Source organism: Corythoichthys intestinalis, chromosome 13 (genome assembly GCF_030265065.1).
Source record: "Corythoichthys intestinalis isolate RoL2023-P3 chromosome 13, ASM3026506v1, whole genome shotgun sequence".
Lineage (NCBI taxonomy): Eukaryota > Metazoa > Chordata > Actinopteri > Syngnathiformes > Syngnathidae > Corythoichthys > Corythoichthys intestinalis.
In genome coordinates, this window is record NC_080407.1 from 5,075,937 (window position 1) to 5,093,266 (window position 17,330).

Sequence of the window (17,330 nt, forward strand, 5' to 3'; positions counted from 1 at the left end):
GTTATTATACTTTTATTAAATATGCTATTTCTTTTTTTTAAGTCCAACTGTTCCCCTTACTTGCACACGCTCAAAGGGACCCATGTTGCTTGTTGCCTGGGGCCCTCGGGGACCCTTGCTACGCGTCTGAATATATCTACACTCACCTGCCACTTTATTAGGTACACCTGTCCAACTGCTCGTTAACACTTAATTTGTAATCAGCCAATCACATGGCGGCGACTCAGTGCATTTAAGCATGAAGACATGGTTTAAGATAATCTCCTGCAGTTCAAAGCGAGCATCAGTATGGGGAAGAAAGGTGATTTGAGTGACTTTGAACGTGGCATGGTTGTTGGTGTCAGAAGGGCTGATCTGAGTATTTCAGAAACTGCTGATCTACAGGGATTTTCACGCACAACCATCTCTAGGGTTTACAGAGAACGGTCTGAAAAAGAAAAAATATCCAGTGAGCGGCAGTTCTGTGGGCGGAAATGCCTTGTTGATGCCAGAGGTCAGTGGAGAATGGCCAGACTGGTTTGAGCTGATAGAAAGGCAACAGTGGCTCAAATAACCACCCGTTTACAACCAAGGTAGGCAGAAGAGCATCTCTGAACGCACAGTACGTCGAACTTTGAGGCGGATGGGCTGCAGCAGCAGAAGACCACGCCGGGTGCCACTCCTTTCAGCTAAGAACAGGAAACGGAGGCTACAATTTGCACAAGCTCAACGAAATTGGACAATAGAAGATTGGAACGACATTGCCTGGTCTGATAAGTCTTGATTTCTGCTGCGACATTCGGATGATAGGGTCAGAATTTGGCGTCGACAACATGAAAGCATGGCTCCATCCTGCCTTGTATCAACTGTTCAGGCTGGTGGTGGTGGTGTGGGGAATATTTTCTTGGCATTCTTTGGGCCTCTTGGTACTAATTGAGCATCATTGGAATGCCACAGCCAACCTGAGTATTGTTGCTGACCATGTCCATCCCTTTATGACCACAATGTACCCATCTTCTGATGGCTACTTTCAGCAGGATAATGCGCCATGTCATAAAGCTTGAATCATATAAGACTGGTTTCTTGAACATGACAATGAGTTCACTGTACTCAAATGGCCTCCACAGTCACCAGATCTCAATCCAATAGAGCATCTTTGGGATGTGGTGGAACGGGAGATTCGCATCATGGATGTGCAGCCGACAAATCTGCACCAACTGTGTGATGCCATCATGTCAATATGGACCAAACTCTCTGAGGAATGCTTCCAGCACCTTGTTGAATCTATCCCACGAAGAATTGAAGCAGTTCTGAAGGTAAAAGGGGGTCCAACCCGTTACTAGCATGGTGTACCAAATAAAGTGGCCTGTGAGTGTATGTGCGCTTGTCCTCCATAATAATGTATGACTAGGCCCCGGGCGCAGCACATTTGTTCCCCCACACTCGCAAAAATGACTGGAAAACAGACATCTTTGAAGAGATTTTTTACGACGAAAAAGGGCACCTGACGAGCCAGAAGATGGGCCTAAAACTTCGAAGACCCACGAACTGCGAAGGAGTGGATTCGTGACCCGTTTGTGAACAAATCGAGTTATTCGAGCATGTCTGTGCAACAGGAGGATCAACTTGTAGAGATCGCAAATGACGGCGACCTTAAACATACATTTGAGACAATTAAAGTCATTCCGGAATATCCTGACAGCGCTACGAGAACACTGAAAACCTTGCTACAGTTTCCAACATCGAATCTTTGTGAAGCGGGCTTCTTAATTCATGTTTAACGACACGGCGAAGGCGTTAACGGTGAGAGAGCGGTGTGCAGCTAACATGGCAGGATGGGTCTGAGGAGAACTTTTGTCCATCCACGATCAAAATATTCCTTTCTTTAAGAAAGTTTGTAGTGTTTACTTTGGAATCGCTGCATTCGCGGCCATTTTTAATGTTACGCGCATGCGCAGAACCGCTTAGTTGCAGTTTTTGATGGGTTGCAAAATTTGTCAAAACACTGGTCGGTGAAAAAAAGACCCAAATCACACCAGTCCATGGTGCAAAAAAGGTTGGGAACAACCAAGAGGGAGGAGAGGAAAGACTAGAGTATGACTGGGCAGGTTGCGTGCTAAATTTTAACTGACATTTTTTTTCTTAACTGTTTTACGAGAAATGCAACCGACAGTGTTGAATGGGCAAATACTATCATAATATATGCAAGACTTTGTAATATCGATAGGTAAATACTAGGGCTGTCAAAATTATCGCGTTAACGGGCGGTAATTTTTTTTTTTTAATTAATCACGTTAAAATATTTGACGCAATTAACGCACATGCCCCGCTCAAACATTAAAATGACAGCACAGTGAAATGCGTACTTGTTGTGTTTTTCGGAGTTTTGTCGCCCTCTGCTGGCGCTTGGGTGCGACTGAGCACTCATGAGCATTGTGTAAGTAATTATTGGCATCAACAATGGCGAGCTACTAGTTTATTTTTTGATTGAAAATTTTACAAATCTTATTTAAAGAGGGGTTTTAATATAAAATTTCTATAACTTGTACTAACATTTATCTTTTAAGAACTACAAGTCTTTCTATCCATTGATTGCTTTAAGAGAATGTTAATAATGTTAATGCCATCTTGTTGATTTATTGTTATAATAAACAAATACAGTTCTTATGTACCGTATATTGAATGTATATATACATCTTGTGTCTCATATTTCCATTCCAACAATAATTTACAGAATAATATGGCATATTTTATAGATGGTTTGAATTGCGACTAATTGCGATGATTAATTACGATTAATTAGTTTTTAAGCTGTAATTAACTCGATTACAAATTTTAATCGTTTGACACCCCTACTAAATACCGTATCATGGCGTATCGTCCTAAAATTATGGATTTGCATCCCTACTAGGGAGTGGCGATCCTAGTTTAAAAGGCACCTCCTAAGATTCAAGTCTTCTGGAGGACTTTTCATAAGAGGATGCGTTTGAGGAACTCGGGATTCAGCAGAATCGCAAGCCCCCACTGATCACAGTATGTCTGGATGCATAATTTGTCCAAAAAGAAAGGCTTTGGTCCATTGATCTGGAGCAGCCCCACACAGCGGAACAAGACCCCGGCGATGACAAAACTCTCCCACAGCGGAAATAAAGTGTGTATTAATGTAAAAGGATTAAGCCAAGGTTGGAGAACAACATCGGCGCCGAGTGTGTGCGCTGGGAAAAAGAATGAGTGGGGAGCGGGGTTCACATGCAACAGGCTTCAATGGAGGCAGAGGCAGCTTTTAAGTGTTTGTGTGAGAGAATGCGTGAGACAGGCCGGAGTCTCACAAGAACAAGCTGCTCTCGTTACTCCGTGTGCATGTATTTGCATAAATTAAAAGAGATAATCCTCCTTGAATTGCGCCAGGAGAACCTTTTTGTCCCACTTGTGGGTCCATCATTTACGTCCCAATGTTTGTTACAATATCCTCTTAGGTCACGTGTTTGCGGAAGATTGATCTCCGTGTGTGTGTGAGTAAAAATACGTGAGTTTCTCTTGTGACAAGGCAACAGTTTTTGGCTGTTGCTGGATTTTAGGACTATGTGAGTGTGTGTGGTTGCCATGGCATTTGGTTCTAGGTCTGAGTTGACAGTGATATTGACTTCCAGCGGTGGCAACTGGAGGTCACTGCTGTGGTCACAGCATGCCTGACAGATAACTGGTCGATGTTTATCCCTCAGTGTCAGTGGCCAGTGTGAGGCCACGCGTGGCTTACATGATGAGTAAGTGACTGACTGATTTGTATGCACTTAAGTAATAATATAATTAAACGGACGCCCATTTTGACATTTATCAACATGTAGGAGATTGAGATGCGTCTAACTCTTTCAGTGCTATTGACATGCAGTGAATTAAAATGAGTTTATCACTATTAGTAGTAAAGATGTCCCGATCGATCGGCATCTCGATCACGTCATTTCCAAAGTATCGGAATCGGCAAAAAAATATCGGACATGCCTTTTTTAAATATATATATATTTTTTGATTAAATCGTTTTCTAATTGTATTTAACGTTACAGACAAAATGTCTTACAGTCATCCAGAGTCTTTAGTTTTGGCTTAAAGTAGGGCTATCAAATTTATCACGTTAACGACGGTAATTAATTTTTAAAAAATTAACCATGTAAAAATATTTAACGCAATTAACGCGTGCGCTGCACGACCCACTCACGCGTTGTCGCGTTCAATCTATAATGGCGCCGTTTTATCTATATTTAGAGCTAAAAGGCAGTGTAAAATGAGTGGAGAGAATTTTGGCAGTCTTTGGAGGCTTTTTTTAATTGGCTAAAGCTTTACAATCTCTCTCTCAACAATCCGAGATATCGTGGGAAGCAGTGTGGGGAAGAAAGGTAGTTGTTGATCTTTTTCTTAACAGCCTATGTTATTTACCAACACAGAGAAGATATATCAATTGGTGCCACGACGCACAGTCATGGTTGCACTTCCCATCATGCATTTGGGCAGAACAGTTAAATGGCTACAGTATCATTTACTGAAAGCTCAACAAATACACTAGATGGCAATATTTAGTCATAATATACAAAGTCACATTTATCCTTTAAGAATTACAAGTCTTTCTATCCGTGGATCCCTCTCACAGAAAGAATGTTAATAATGTAAATGCCATCTTGAGGATTTATTGTCATAATAAACAAATACAGTACTTATGTACTGTATGTTGAATATATATTCGTCCGAGTTTTATTCATTTTTTTCTTAATGCATTGCCAAAATGTATATGATCAGGAAAATTATCGGGAAATGATTGGAATTGAATCGGGAGCAACAACAAAAAAAAGAAATCGGATCGGGAAATATCGGGATCGGCAGATACTCAAACTAAAACGATCGGGATCGGATCGGGAGCAAAAAACATGATCGGAACAACCCTAATTAGTAGTACTACTAGTCCGTTCACTCGCTGCCAACCCTCCCACTTAAAATGGATTGAACATCTAGCGCTTTCAATGGCAGCTAGTGAGTAAAATGTAAGCACTTAATCAGCGGCCACTCTGCTCTTATGATTGAAATAATGTGTTGTCAGAAAGCTATTCCTCTATGGACAATCACACTCAATTTAATAATCAATTTGTTCCTCGTCTTGGACACAGTGCTGGCCAAAAGTATTGGCACCCCTGCAATTCTGTCAGATAATGCTCAATTTCACCCAGAAAATGATTGCAATTACAAATGCTTTGGTAGTAATATCTTCATTTATTTTGCTTGCAATGAAAAAACACAAAAGAGAATGGATAAAAAAATATATCATTATCATTTTACACAAAACTCCAAAAATGGGCCGGAAAAAGTATTGGCACCCTTTGAAAAATCATATGATGCTTCTCTAATTTGTGTAATTAACAGCACCTGTTACTTTCCTGTGACCCATAACAGGTGGTAGCAATAACTAAATCACACTTGCAGCCAGTTAAAATGGATTAAAGTTGACTCAACCTCTGCCCTGTGTCCTTGTGTGTACCACATTGAACATGGAGAAAAGAAAGATGACCAAAGAACTGTCCGAGGACTTGAGAAGCAAAATTGTAAGGAAGCATGGGCAATCTCAAGGCTACAAGTCCATCTCCAAAGACCTGAATGTTCCTGTGTCTACCGTTCGACGTGTCATCACTAAGTATAAAGCCCATGGCACTGTGGCAAACCTCCCTAGATGTGGACGGAAAGGAAAAATTGACGAGAGATTTTGATGAAAGATTGTGCGGATGGTGGATAAAGAACCTCGACTAACATCCGAACAAGTTCAAGCTGTCCGAGGGTACAAAAGTGTCAACCCGTACTATCCGTCGGCGTCTGAATAAAAAGGGACTCTATAGTAGGATACCCAGGAAGACCTCACTTCTAACCTAAAGACATAAAAAAGCCAGGCTGGAGTTTGCCAAAACTTACCTGGGAAAGCCAAAAACGTTTTGGAAGAATTTTCTCTGGTCAGATGTGGCAAAAGGAGAGCTTTTGGAAAAAGGCGTCAGCATAGAGTTTACTGGAAAAAAACGACACCTTCAAAGAAAAGAACACTGTCCCCACAGTCAAACATGGCGGAGGTTCCCTGATGTTTTGGGGTTGCTTTGCTGCCTCTGGCACTGGACTGCTTGACTGTGTGCATGCCATTATGAAGTCTGAAGACTACCAACAAATTTTGCAGCATCAGTGTGAAAAAGTTGGGTCTCCCTCAGAGGTCATGGGTCTTCCAGCAGTACAATGACCCAAAACACTCTTCAACAAGCACTAGAAAATGGTTTGAGAGAAAGCACTGGAGAATTCTAAAGTGGCCAGCAATGAGTTCAGACCTGAATCCCATAGGACACCCGTGGACAGATCTGAAAATGGCAGTTTGCAGAAGGCACCCTTCAAATCTGACATCTGGAGCAGTTGGCCAAAGAAGAATGGTCTAATATTCCAGCACCAAAGAATGACCAAAGAACTGTCCGAGGACTTGAGAAGCAAAATTGTGAGGAAACATGGGTAACCTCAAAGCTACAAGTCCATCTCCAAAGACCTGAGTGTTCCTATGTCAAGCGTGCACAGTATCATCACTAAGTGTAAAGCCCATGGCATTGTAGCTAACATCCATAGATGTGGACGGAAAAGAAAAATTTGAACTAAAGATTGTGCGGATGGTGGATGAAGAACCTCGACTGACATCCAAACAAATTCAAGCTGTCCCGCAGTCTGAGGGTACAACGGTGTCAACCCGCACTATCCGTCAGCGTTTGAATGAAAAGGGACTCTACGGTAGGCTACCCAGGAAGATCCTACTTCTGACCCAGAGACATAAAAATGCAAGGCTGGAGTTTGCCAAAACTTCCCTGAGAAAGCCAAAAATGTTTTCTGGTCAGATGAGACAAAAGTAGAAGCTTTTTGGAAAAAGGCATCAACATACAGTAGAGTTTACAGGGGGAAAAAATGAGGACTTCAAAGAAAACAACACAGTCACCACAGTCAATGATGATGATTTAATTTTTTTTTCTCTATTGTGTTTTTTCATCTGCTGCTTTTTGCAGATGATGTGTTGCAATTGGCTTCATCAAACCTTGACCTCCAACTCTCACTGAAATGCTTCGCGGCCGAGTGTGAAGCGGTTGGGATGAAGATCAGCACCTCCAAATCCGAGACCATGGTCCTCAGTCGAAAAAGGGTGGAGTGCCCTCGCCGGGTCGGAGATGAGATCCTGCCCCGAGTGGAGGAGTTCAAGTATCTTTAGGTCTTGTTCACAAGTGAGGGTAGGAGGGAGCTGGAGATCGACAGGTAGATCGGTTACTGCGGACGCTGCACCGGTCCGTAGTGGTGATGAAGGAGCTGAGCCGAAAGGCAAAGCTCTCGATTTACCAGTCGATCTACGTTCACGAGCTTTGGGTCGTGACCGAAAGAACAAGATCCCGGATACAAGCGGCCGAGATGAGTTTCCTTCGCAGGGTGCGTCCGGGCTCTCCCTTAGAGATTGGGTGAGAAGCTCGGTCATCCGGGAGTGACTCGCCGTTGAGAGGAGCCAGCTGAGGTGGCTTGGGCATCTGGTTCGGATGCCTCCTGGACGCCTCCCCGGAGCGGTGTTCCAGGCATGTCCCACTGGCGGGAGGCCCCGGGGACGACCCAGGACATGCTGGAGAGACTATGTCTCTCGGCTGGCCTGGGATCCCGCCGGAGGAGCTGGTTGAAGTGGCTGGGGAGAGGGAAGTCTGGGCTTCCCTGTTAAAGCTGCTGCCCCTGCGACCCGACCCTGGAGCAAGCGGAAGATGACGGACGGACGGATGGAGTTTTTTCATTGCAAGCAAAATAAATTAAGATATTACTACCAAAGCATTTTTAATTGCAATCATGATCTTGGGGAAATTCAGAATTATCTGACAGAATTGCAGGGGTGCCATTACTTTTGGCCACCACTGTATTCATGATACCTTCTATTTTTGAAAAAATGGGTAAAGCTCTTGTCATTTAATGTTTTCGTCAGGCTACCTGCGTACGTTGAAGATTTGACATTTACCTTCCCGGCTCATTAAAGGTTTTGCCATACATCTTTTAGGTCACATGACTCATAACTCATGCTTTTATTACATCTCCCAGGAAGGTTTATACCCAGCAGTCACCATAAAGCACAGAAATCCATAGTTGAATGGTATAATTTTGTTTAAAAAGCAAGAAAATGCCACGGATTAAAAAAAAAAGGTGGGGGGGGGGGGTCATTATTTTATCCTTAAACAGATATTGAGGTGCAAATATTCAACAAATCATTAATCATAGAGATCCAATGCACTTCTATTTACTGAATATGGCTAAATTATTCTAGCCAATTTTTCATTGTCACATTAGATTATGCTTACTTCTTTTTTGCAAAATAGGAGGTGAACAAGATGTGAAAATCATGCATATCCTTCATTTTAATCCGGCTTAAATACCAGAACTACCAAGGGTGTATAAGTTGATACAATTGATCCCTTTTGTATCTAGAGACGGGTCATCTGACCCTAATCAGCATGTCTTTTGTGAGCATTGAGGTCCTAATTAGTCATTCCCACTCATACTTGCAAAACCACAGGGTTGGACTGCTCATTCAAAGCAATAATTAAATGCTGTGATGTTTTTGTTGTTGTTTTTTTTTTAACATAAATATATATATCTGAAAGTATTTTCATTTGACTTCAACCAGGAGTGACACAAGAGCCAATAAAAAGTTGTTTAATGTCTGACCGCTTGTGTTGCCTCATAATTCACGAAAAATATGCTTTGCTTTAGAATTTTAATCTATCCCAGGCTTTAATGCATCGCGATGCATTGCCGAACCGAATCGAATCGTGACCCTCTGAATCGAATCGAATCGTGGCCCTCCGAATCGTGATCGAATCGAATCGTGAGGGCAGTGCCGATGCACACCTCTATTGTCTGCTCATTGCACAAAGCCAAGAAGTCAGTTTGGTATTGGGGTCATTTGACGCCTTTCTGCTCGTTCTTTATAGCCAAAAAAACCCCCGGGACTTCCAGTGTTTTATTTCAATGAACAACAGTGCTGGTATGTCATTTTCAATCAATGGTTGAAATAGAGTGTAAATATTGAAATTTCTTACAAAATTATATGGGTTTGAGTCTTAAAAAAACAAATAAACATACCCTAACACTTTCAATATTTAAACTTACTGTTGACTACTGTATTCACGAGGACATCACTGCTCACCCATTTAGATGTGGGATGATCTGAAAGCATGTTTCCTGAAAGGTGATCCAGCCTGCAAACACCAAAACACCAATATGACATTTGCCACAGGAATTAATAATGTTTTGAGGGAGTCTATACAAACATTCACTTTGTGAAACTGCTGGCTCTCAATAATCTTTTAACATTCCTCTTTAACAGTTTGCTTTTGAAAAGCTCATGGCCTGAATTTGTGGCGAACGAACCGATCCAGCGCTAGGTCGGCATTATCCCAGGGTGAGAAGGTGGAGGGAAAAAACTGGCTGAAAGCAGCTGTTTTGAAAAAGAAGTCGAAATATAAGGAATGAGTTGAAAGGGAGAGTCAAACGAATGCATTTTCCATTCTTGGGTCAGTAAACATAACCTTTTTGGGTCGGTAATTGAAAAAGTGGGATGCTATTTCGTTTTGAAAACTTGCATAGTGTCAAATGAGATGAAAATAAAGGAGAAATGTAGCTCAGCTGGAGAATGGCGGGGGGAAAAAACTGCCGTTTTCTATGGTCAGAGGTCAGTGCGAATGAGATGCAATAATATGAACATGAAAGCCCAGCCAGACGTGCACAATTATTCAGTTCATCACCAGTGTATTTCATCCTAGAATAGAGCAACGCTTGTGGAAGCCAGAGTTAGAACAACGGGGTGATCTCCATATTGATCCCTGCTTTACCAGCATGTTGTACTGCTGTATTAACCTGCAGTTATGACCGTAGGCTTGTCTGCAAATCCTGTGATTTTTGTTTTTTTTTCTACCTACATGAATTCTCAAAAGCAAATTGGTAAAATAATTTGTCTGACATCACAATGACTCTATCCATTATGTAACAGCAGGATGTAGGCGGGCTGAAGCTTGCTGTATTAAGTAGGTCATGAGATTAAAGAGAATAAAATCTGTTTTCTGGCCTCTTCCATTGGTCTCAATTTTCCAGAGTGTCAAGCTTTTCTTTGATAATCCATTTTTAAGACATGTCGAACCACGAAGGGAAAAAGTAGTCGTCATGCGGGACTAAAACTTAAAGTGGGATCACGAAATGTGTTGTTTAGTGGTACATGAGGCGACAAACACTTACTTTCTGAAAGGATGGCAAGCATCGCATCCTCTGCGGTGCTCCCCTGTTTTTCATTCTCTCTCGGTCCACATGAGCTCACAAACTGAGATGGATTGCTGCTGGGCACCATGGCAACCTCTGGGGCTTTTCTTCATCAGTGTGGCGGAGAGAGGAAAAGCAAGGAAAAGAAGAAAAAAAGGAGGAGGAGAGAGAGTTAATCAACAAGGCGCATTAATTATGCCTTTACTCACTGCAAAGCTCTCTCACACTCGCTATTGGGTAAAGCCAGTTGACAAAAAACGTCTGCATGGGAAAATACTTGAAAAGGGTTAACTACTTTTAGTTCCATTTTTGAAAGGATCTAAAAAAGTCTACACACTCCTGTTGCATATTTTAGGTTATAATAAAGGAGAACAAAATAAGTTAAAAAATGCCATTTCTGAGGCGGCACGGTGGCTGAGTGGTTAGCACGTCTGCCTCACAGTTCTGAGATCAAGGGTTCAATCCCAGGCTTTGGTTTCCTCCGGGAACTCCGGTTTCCTCCCACATCCCAAAAACATGCATGGTAGGCTGATTGAACACTCTAAATTGCCCATAGGTGTGAGTGTGTGCATGAATGGTTGTGTGTCTCCTTGTGCCCTGCGATTGGCTGGCAACCAATTCAGGGTGTCCCCTGCCTACTGCCCGAAGTTAGCTGGGATAGGCTCCAGCACCTCCGCGACCCTCGTGAGGAATTAGCGGCATGGAAAATGAATGAATGAATGCCATTTCTGGAGGAATCGCGATGGCTTCGATGCACATGGCAGTTATTGGCATGGACGTGCATTTGCACTACCTACTCTAAAACAGTTCCTTCCTTTCCTCTCCTTCCGTCCTTTCTCCTTCCTAACTATTATATCCAAAGCTACCACCAAATAATTCTAAACATCAACTTTGAATTTGACATTTGTGCAATTCCCCATCATTCCCCCCATTCTTACTGTAGTTTAAGGTTGTTTTGCTTTTTTTCTCATCACACTTTCATTACAAGCGAGGAAGATTTTGCACATTTTGATTTGAGGAGGATTAATTTAAAAAATTTAATTAAATAAAAAAAAATAATAATAAATAAATAAAGACACTTGAAACAGCGAGATAAGTAAAGATTTGACACTTGTTGCATTTAGCCCAGTGAGATTTCACAGGTTTTATAGCATAATTTAAAAATATTGGACACCTGGGATTAATTTAACGACTCTATCGTTGACTAATGTTGATATATTCTTAAACCAGTTACACAAAATATCAATATTTTCAACAGATTGCGTGCCATTCGAGAATGCTAGGAACAAAGTATACAAAACGTAGTATTGTTAACAAACAGCGCCGTCTCCTGTTAGCTTTGAGTAGCAGCGTTGACGCGAAAGTCAAAGACACATTTAACAGTAAAAACGTTTTAAATTTAATGTTAAAACGACACTGTAAATAAAATAAAAAAAAACAAAAAACAAAAAAAGTGTGTTTATCATTTCTTACGGTAAGAAATCACCTGTCCTCTGAGTCGTGTGATGTCATCAATACGCGACGGGAATCGTCCTTCACCTACGCTAATGTTGCGTACGCTTTGTAAATATACAAAGTTCCAGGTTTTTAATAGAAAATCGGCAGTGTTAAGTGGGACTGTAACCTCGGCAATTTGATTCAGTAAGTATTTATTTGGTAATAAATTAATACAGAATCGCCTCCTCCTATTTTCTTGCATGCTGAGTGTCCTGTGTTTTACCCATGAAAACAAGTTGGCACTACATACATTGATAAAGAAGCGCTTTGAATGTCTCGTAAGGGCATTTTAGCGGTGGCAAAAGACAAAAAAAAAGTGTTTGTATACCTATTTTAATTCCTCTTCCTCAACAGTCAAATGATGACGGCCGCTCCAAACGCAGTTGAACGAAAGGCTTGCTGGGATGCCAGAGATTTACTTTGGAAATGTCTGGATGACAACGACGACAAAGCTGCCTCCTGTCAGAGTTTCCAAAAAGATTTTGAGGCAAAATGCCCACTACAGTGGGTAAACGATCCCCCCTTTTTTTTGGTCATCACTCGCAGCAAATTGTTAGTTATTTTAGTATACACTGCTGGCCAAAAGTATTGGCACCCCTGAAATTCTGTCAAATAATGCTCGATTTCTCCCAGAACATGATTGCAATTACAAATGCTTTGGGAGGAATATCTTCATTGAATTTGCTTCCAATGAAAAAACACAAAAGAGAATGGGGAAAGAAATTAAATCATTATCATTTTACACAAAAACTCCATAAATAGGCCGGACACAAGTACTGACAGCCTTCGAAAAATCATGTGAAGCTTCTCTAATTTGTGTAATTAATAGCAGCTGTTACTTACCTGTGGTACATAACAGGTGATGTCAACTAAATCACACTTGTACCCAGTTAAAATGGATTAAAGTTGACTCAACCTCTGTCCTGTGTCCTTGTACCTACCAAATTGAGCATGGAGAAAAGAAAGAAGACCAAAGAACTGTCTGAGGACTTGAGAAGCAAAATTGTGAGGAAGCATGGGCAATCTCAAGGCTACAAGTCCATCTCCAAAGATCTGAATGTTCCTGTGTCTACCGTGCGCAGTGTCATCAATAAGTGTAAAGCCCATGGCACTGTGGCTAACCTTCCTAGATGTGGACGGAAAAGAAAATTTGACAGATTTCAACAAAAGATTGTGCAGATGGTGGATAAAGAACCCCAACTAACATTCTAACAAGTCCAAGCTGTCCTGCAGTTCGAGGGTACAACAGTGTCAACCTGAATGAAAAAGGACTATGGTAGGATACCGAGGAAGACCCCACTTCTGACCCAGAGACATAAAAAAGCTGGGGTTGAGTTTGCCAAAACTTATCTGAGAAAGCCTAAAACATTTTGGAAGAATGTTCTTTGGTCAGATGAGACAAAAGTAGATCTTTTTGGGAAAAGGTATCAACATAGAGTTTACAGGAAAAAAAAAAAGACACCTTCAAAGAAAAGAACACAGTCCGCACCGTCAAACATGGTGGAGGTTCCCTCATGTTTTTGGGTTGCTTTGCTCCTTCTGGCACTGGACTGCTTGACAATGTGCATGTTGCCTGGCACGGCCAGACTGTTCTCCCTGTATTTTTCAAACACTGTACGAATAGTCTGGGACCCAGCTCATTAACAGCCTCTCGAGCACGGACAAAATCAACCGTCCTAACAGATTTGTTTATTTGCGTGACATGTTCTTAACATGTAACGTCACTCTTCCGCGTCGGAAGTCGTCTCCACAACAACACAGATGGCGAACAGGAGAGCCGAGAATATGTTCCAATCCACGGTAAAATCAGTTTTAAATGACCAAAAACACATCCGCACGAGTCATTGACAACGGTCTGTCTCGCGCCAGCCATGTTGAATAAACTCCGCTCTCCTCGTATGTTTACTTCCGCGCGCAAGTCCCTCGTCACTTTACTAACGCCACGTCCGTCCGTCGTTGCACTCCGCTGTCTGTTTGCTGTGGCTTGCTCCGCCCTGGAAATTGTATCTGCTGAATGGTGGCCAGACTCAGTAGCTGGAACAGTGGTGAGTCTGGTGTACCAGGCTAATGTGCATGGCATTATGAAGTCTGAAGACTACCAACAAATTTTGCAGCATAATGTAGGGCCCAGTGTGAGCAAGCTGGGTGTCCCTCAGAGGTCATCGGTCTTCCAGCAGGACAATGACCCAAAACACACTTCAAAAAGCACTAGGAAATGGTTTCAGAGAAAGCACTGGAGACTTCTAAAGTGGCCAGCAATGAGTCCAGACCTGAATCCTGTGGAGAGATCTGAAAATGGCAGTTTGGAGAAGGCACCCTTCAAATCTGAGACCTGGAGCAGTTGGCCAAAGAAGAATGGTCTAAAATTCCAGCAGAGCATTGTAAGGAAGTCACTGATGGACACTGGAAGCGGTTGTTTGCAGTTATTTTGTCTAAAGGTTGTGCTACCAAGTATTAGACTGAGGGTGCCCGGCCCATTTTTGGAGTTTTGTGTAAAATGTGGGGCTGTCAAACGATTAAAATTTTTAAACGAGTTAATTACAGCTTAGAAATTAATTAAAATTAATTGCAATTCAAACCATCTATAAAATATGCCATATTTTTCTGTAAATTATTGTTGGAATGGAAAGATGGAGATATATATTCAACATGCGGTACATAAGGACTGTATTTGTTTATTATAACAATAAATCAACAAGATGGCATTAACATTCTGTTAAAGCGATCCATGGATAGAAAGACTTGTGGTTCTTAAAAGATAAATGTTAGTACAAGTTATAGAAATTTTATATTAAAACCCCTCTTAATGTTTTCGTTTTAATAAAATTTGTAAATTTTTCAATCAAAAAATAAACTAGTAGCCCGCCATTGTTGTTGTCAATAATTACTTACACAATGCTCATGGGTACTGAAGCCTATAAAATCAGTCGCACCCAAGCGCCAGCAGAGGGCAGCAAAACTCCACAAAAACACAATAAGTGGGCATTTCACTGTGCTGTCATTTAAATCTGTCTGAGCGGGGCAGGTGCGTTAATTGCGTCAAATATGTTGACGTGATTAATTTTAAAAATTAATTACCGCCCGTTAACGCGTTAATTTTGACAGCCCTAGTAAAATGATTAAAAAAAAAAAAAATCTCTTTCGTGTTTTTTCATTGCAACCAAAATAAATGAAGCTATTACTACAAAAGGATTTATAATTGTAATCATTTTCTGGGAGAAATTGAGTATTATCTAACAATACTTTTGGCCAGCGGTATAGCATAGGCGACTTCCAATTTCTGTCTTTTACTGCAGGTCAAGTATTTCAGCAAAAGGAGAGACTACTTGAAATACAAAGAGAAGATGGAAACAGAGGGATTCGCACCTAATGAGGGCCCCAAACAGCCCTCCTAACATGAAAAATGGACTTTCCAATCTGCCTACTGGCCTCGAGGACTCCTGCTTGATCTGAATTATTTATGTAAAACTAAAAAAATTGAAACATGCTGGTTTAATGAATTTTATTCTTGTACACATAGTTGGTTTTCGTAACTCTGACGCCTGTTAATGCAGGCAACCAGCTCTTTTTGTTACAAGTCTCTATGTGTTTACAAAAATGTACTCAAAGGTCTCAGCAGCGACTCCATTGAGTTGTGTTCAGCTTGAAACTTGAATAAATTACTTAAAAATAAAATAAATGCAGTCTTGGTGATTGTACTTCTCTTAACTTTTTTTGCACAGTACATGCTTCTACCAACAGATTTGATTGAACATTGATTGTCATAAAATGCAAATATATGCACTCACCCTTTGTACCTTAATATTGCATTCAAAAAATACTTTCACTTCTCCAAGGCAACAAGTCATCAATAGCAGCTTGTTATTCAAACGTAAAACAGTACATTTTTTTTCTCTAAAAAATGAGGCACTTCATATACATGTGTTTTTCCTTCATTTCCATTGAGGGAAATAGTACATTTGACCTTTAAGGGGAGAATTGAGCATTTTTGATTCATTTTGTCATAAAATACAAGTAAAATTCTCATCAAAAGTACTTTTACTGTAAATTGGAAAGGCACTACTAAAAATATTTCCCCAAATGCTGTACAGTAAAGGCATTGTGTTTTTTGTAGAGCCACTCCTAAAACGTTTAAATATAATCTCACACAGCAAGTGAATGCGGTAATCACTCGATCTCCAATCAATTTGAACACACAGGAGAAAAACCCTTCAGTTGCTCAGTTAGCAGTAAAAAACGTCTTATATAGCACATTTGCTAAACATACTTGAAATGGAACGGGTGTCTATTGTGGTCAATGGCAGCCTATAAATGAAGCAGCTTTTCCTTCTGTAAAACTGCCTCCTTCCCACAAATCCAGTCTAGACTCTTGATTGGTCACCTATTTCTTCGGCGGGGCTATAAGCTGCCAGTGGAATTTGCCGCCACCGCCCATGCAGGGAACTCTGTCAAATTAAAGAGAGGAACCCCCCACGTGGTGATGGCCAACATCACCACAGCCACACCGATCAGGTTCACCCCGAAACCTGCTTTCACCTGCAGAATAAAAGGAAATAAATTCAGTCAATGACTGGCACTGACAGTGATAGACGTCAAATCTATTGACGTGGGAAGGATGGTAAAGAATAATCTTTCAAAGTAATCTAAGCATTTAAAAAAATAATGTTAATTTATGAAATAACGAAAGCAGTTTCAAAAGTTTTTGTGTTATACAGTGGGGCAAGTAAGTATTTAGTCAACCACGAATTGTGCAAGTTCTCCCACTTTAGAATATTAAAGAAGCCTGTAATTGTCAACATGGGTAAACCTCAACCATGAGAGACAATGCGGAAAAAATTAACAGAAAATCACGTCTGATTTTTAAAGAATTTATTTGCAAATCATGGTGGAGAATAAGTATTTGGTCAATACCAAAAGTTCATCTCAATACTTTTTTATGTATCCTTTGTTGGCAATAACGGAGGCCAAACATTTTCTGTAACTCTTCACAAGCTTTTCACACACTGTTGCTGGTATTTTGGCCCATTCCTCCATGCAGATCTCCAGAGCAGTGATGTTTTGGGGCTGTCGTTGGGCAACACTGACTTTCAACTCCCTCCACAAATTTTCTATGGGGTTGAAATCTGGAGACAAGCTAGGCCACTCCAGGACCTTGAAATGCTTACTATGAAGCCACTTCTTTGTTGCCCTGGCAGTGTGATTGGGATCATTTTCATGCTGAAAGACCCAGCCAGGTCTCATCTTCAATGCCCTTGCCGATGGAAGGAGATTTTCACTCAAAATCTCTCGATACATGGCCCCATTCATTCTTTCCTTTACACAGATCAGTCGTCCTGGTCCCTTTGCAGAAAAACAGCCCCAAAGCATGAGGTTTCCACCCCCATGCTTACAGTGGGTATGGTGTTCTTCGAATGCAATTCAGTAGTCTTTCTCCTCCAAACACGGGAACCTGTGTTTCTACCGAAAAGTTCTATTTTGGTTTCATCTGACCATAACATTCTCCCAGTCCTCTCCTGGATCATCCAAAT

The 17,330-nt window shown here is 41.2% G+C and overlaps 3 protein-coding genes across 8 annotated transcripts in view; 1 reads left to right on the plus strand and 2 right to left on the minus strand.

Moving 5' to 3' along the window:
- Positions 1-12,288, minus strand: part of ptprz1b (protein tyrosine phosphatase receptor type Z1b) — a 64,662-nt gene extending 52,374 nt beyond the window's left edge. The window contains exons 1-3 of one of the 2 annotated variants that reach the window (XM_057854211.1): positions 12,131-12,288; positions 10,285-10,412; positions 9,163-9,251 (exon numbers count right to left, since the gene is read on the minus strand). In XM_057854211.1, the coding sequence (XP_057710194.1) occupies positions 9,163-9,229 (67 nt within the window). In that variant the 5' untranslated portion in view covers positions 9,230-9,251; positions 10,285-10,412; positions 12,131-12,288. The remainder of the gene's footprint in view (positions 1-9,162; positions 9,252-10,284; positions 10,413-12,130) is intronic. The other variant, XM_057854209.1, reaches the window with a different exon arrangement.
- Positions 11,807-15,463, plus strand: LOC130928032 (cytochrome c oxidase assembly factor 6 homolog). The gene is made up of 3 exons (XM_057854222.1): positions 11,807-11,946; positions 12,157-12,310; positions 15,099-15,463. Exons 2-3 carry the CDS (start codon positions 12,161-12,163, stop codon positions 15,195-15,197), a joined length of 249 nt encoding a protein of 82 aa, XP_057710205.1. The 5' UTR covers positions 11,807-11,946; positions 12,157-12,160; the 3' UTR covers positions 15,198-15,463.
- slc13a4 (solute carrier family 13 member 4) overlaps positions 15,296-17,330 on the minus strand; it is a 59,969-nt gene continuing 57,934 nt past the window's right edge. For all 5 annotated transcript variants that reach the window (XM_057854216.1, XM_057854213.1, XM_057854215.1 and 2 more), the window contains one exon: positions 15,296-16,338. In XM_057854216.1, coding sequence (XP_057710199.1) covers positions 16,201-16,338 — 138 coding nt within the window. In that variant the 3' untranslated portion in view covers positions 15,296-16,200. The remainder of the gene's footprint in view (positions 16,339-17,330) is intronic.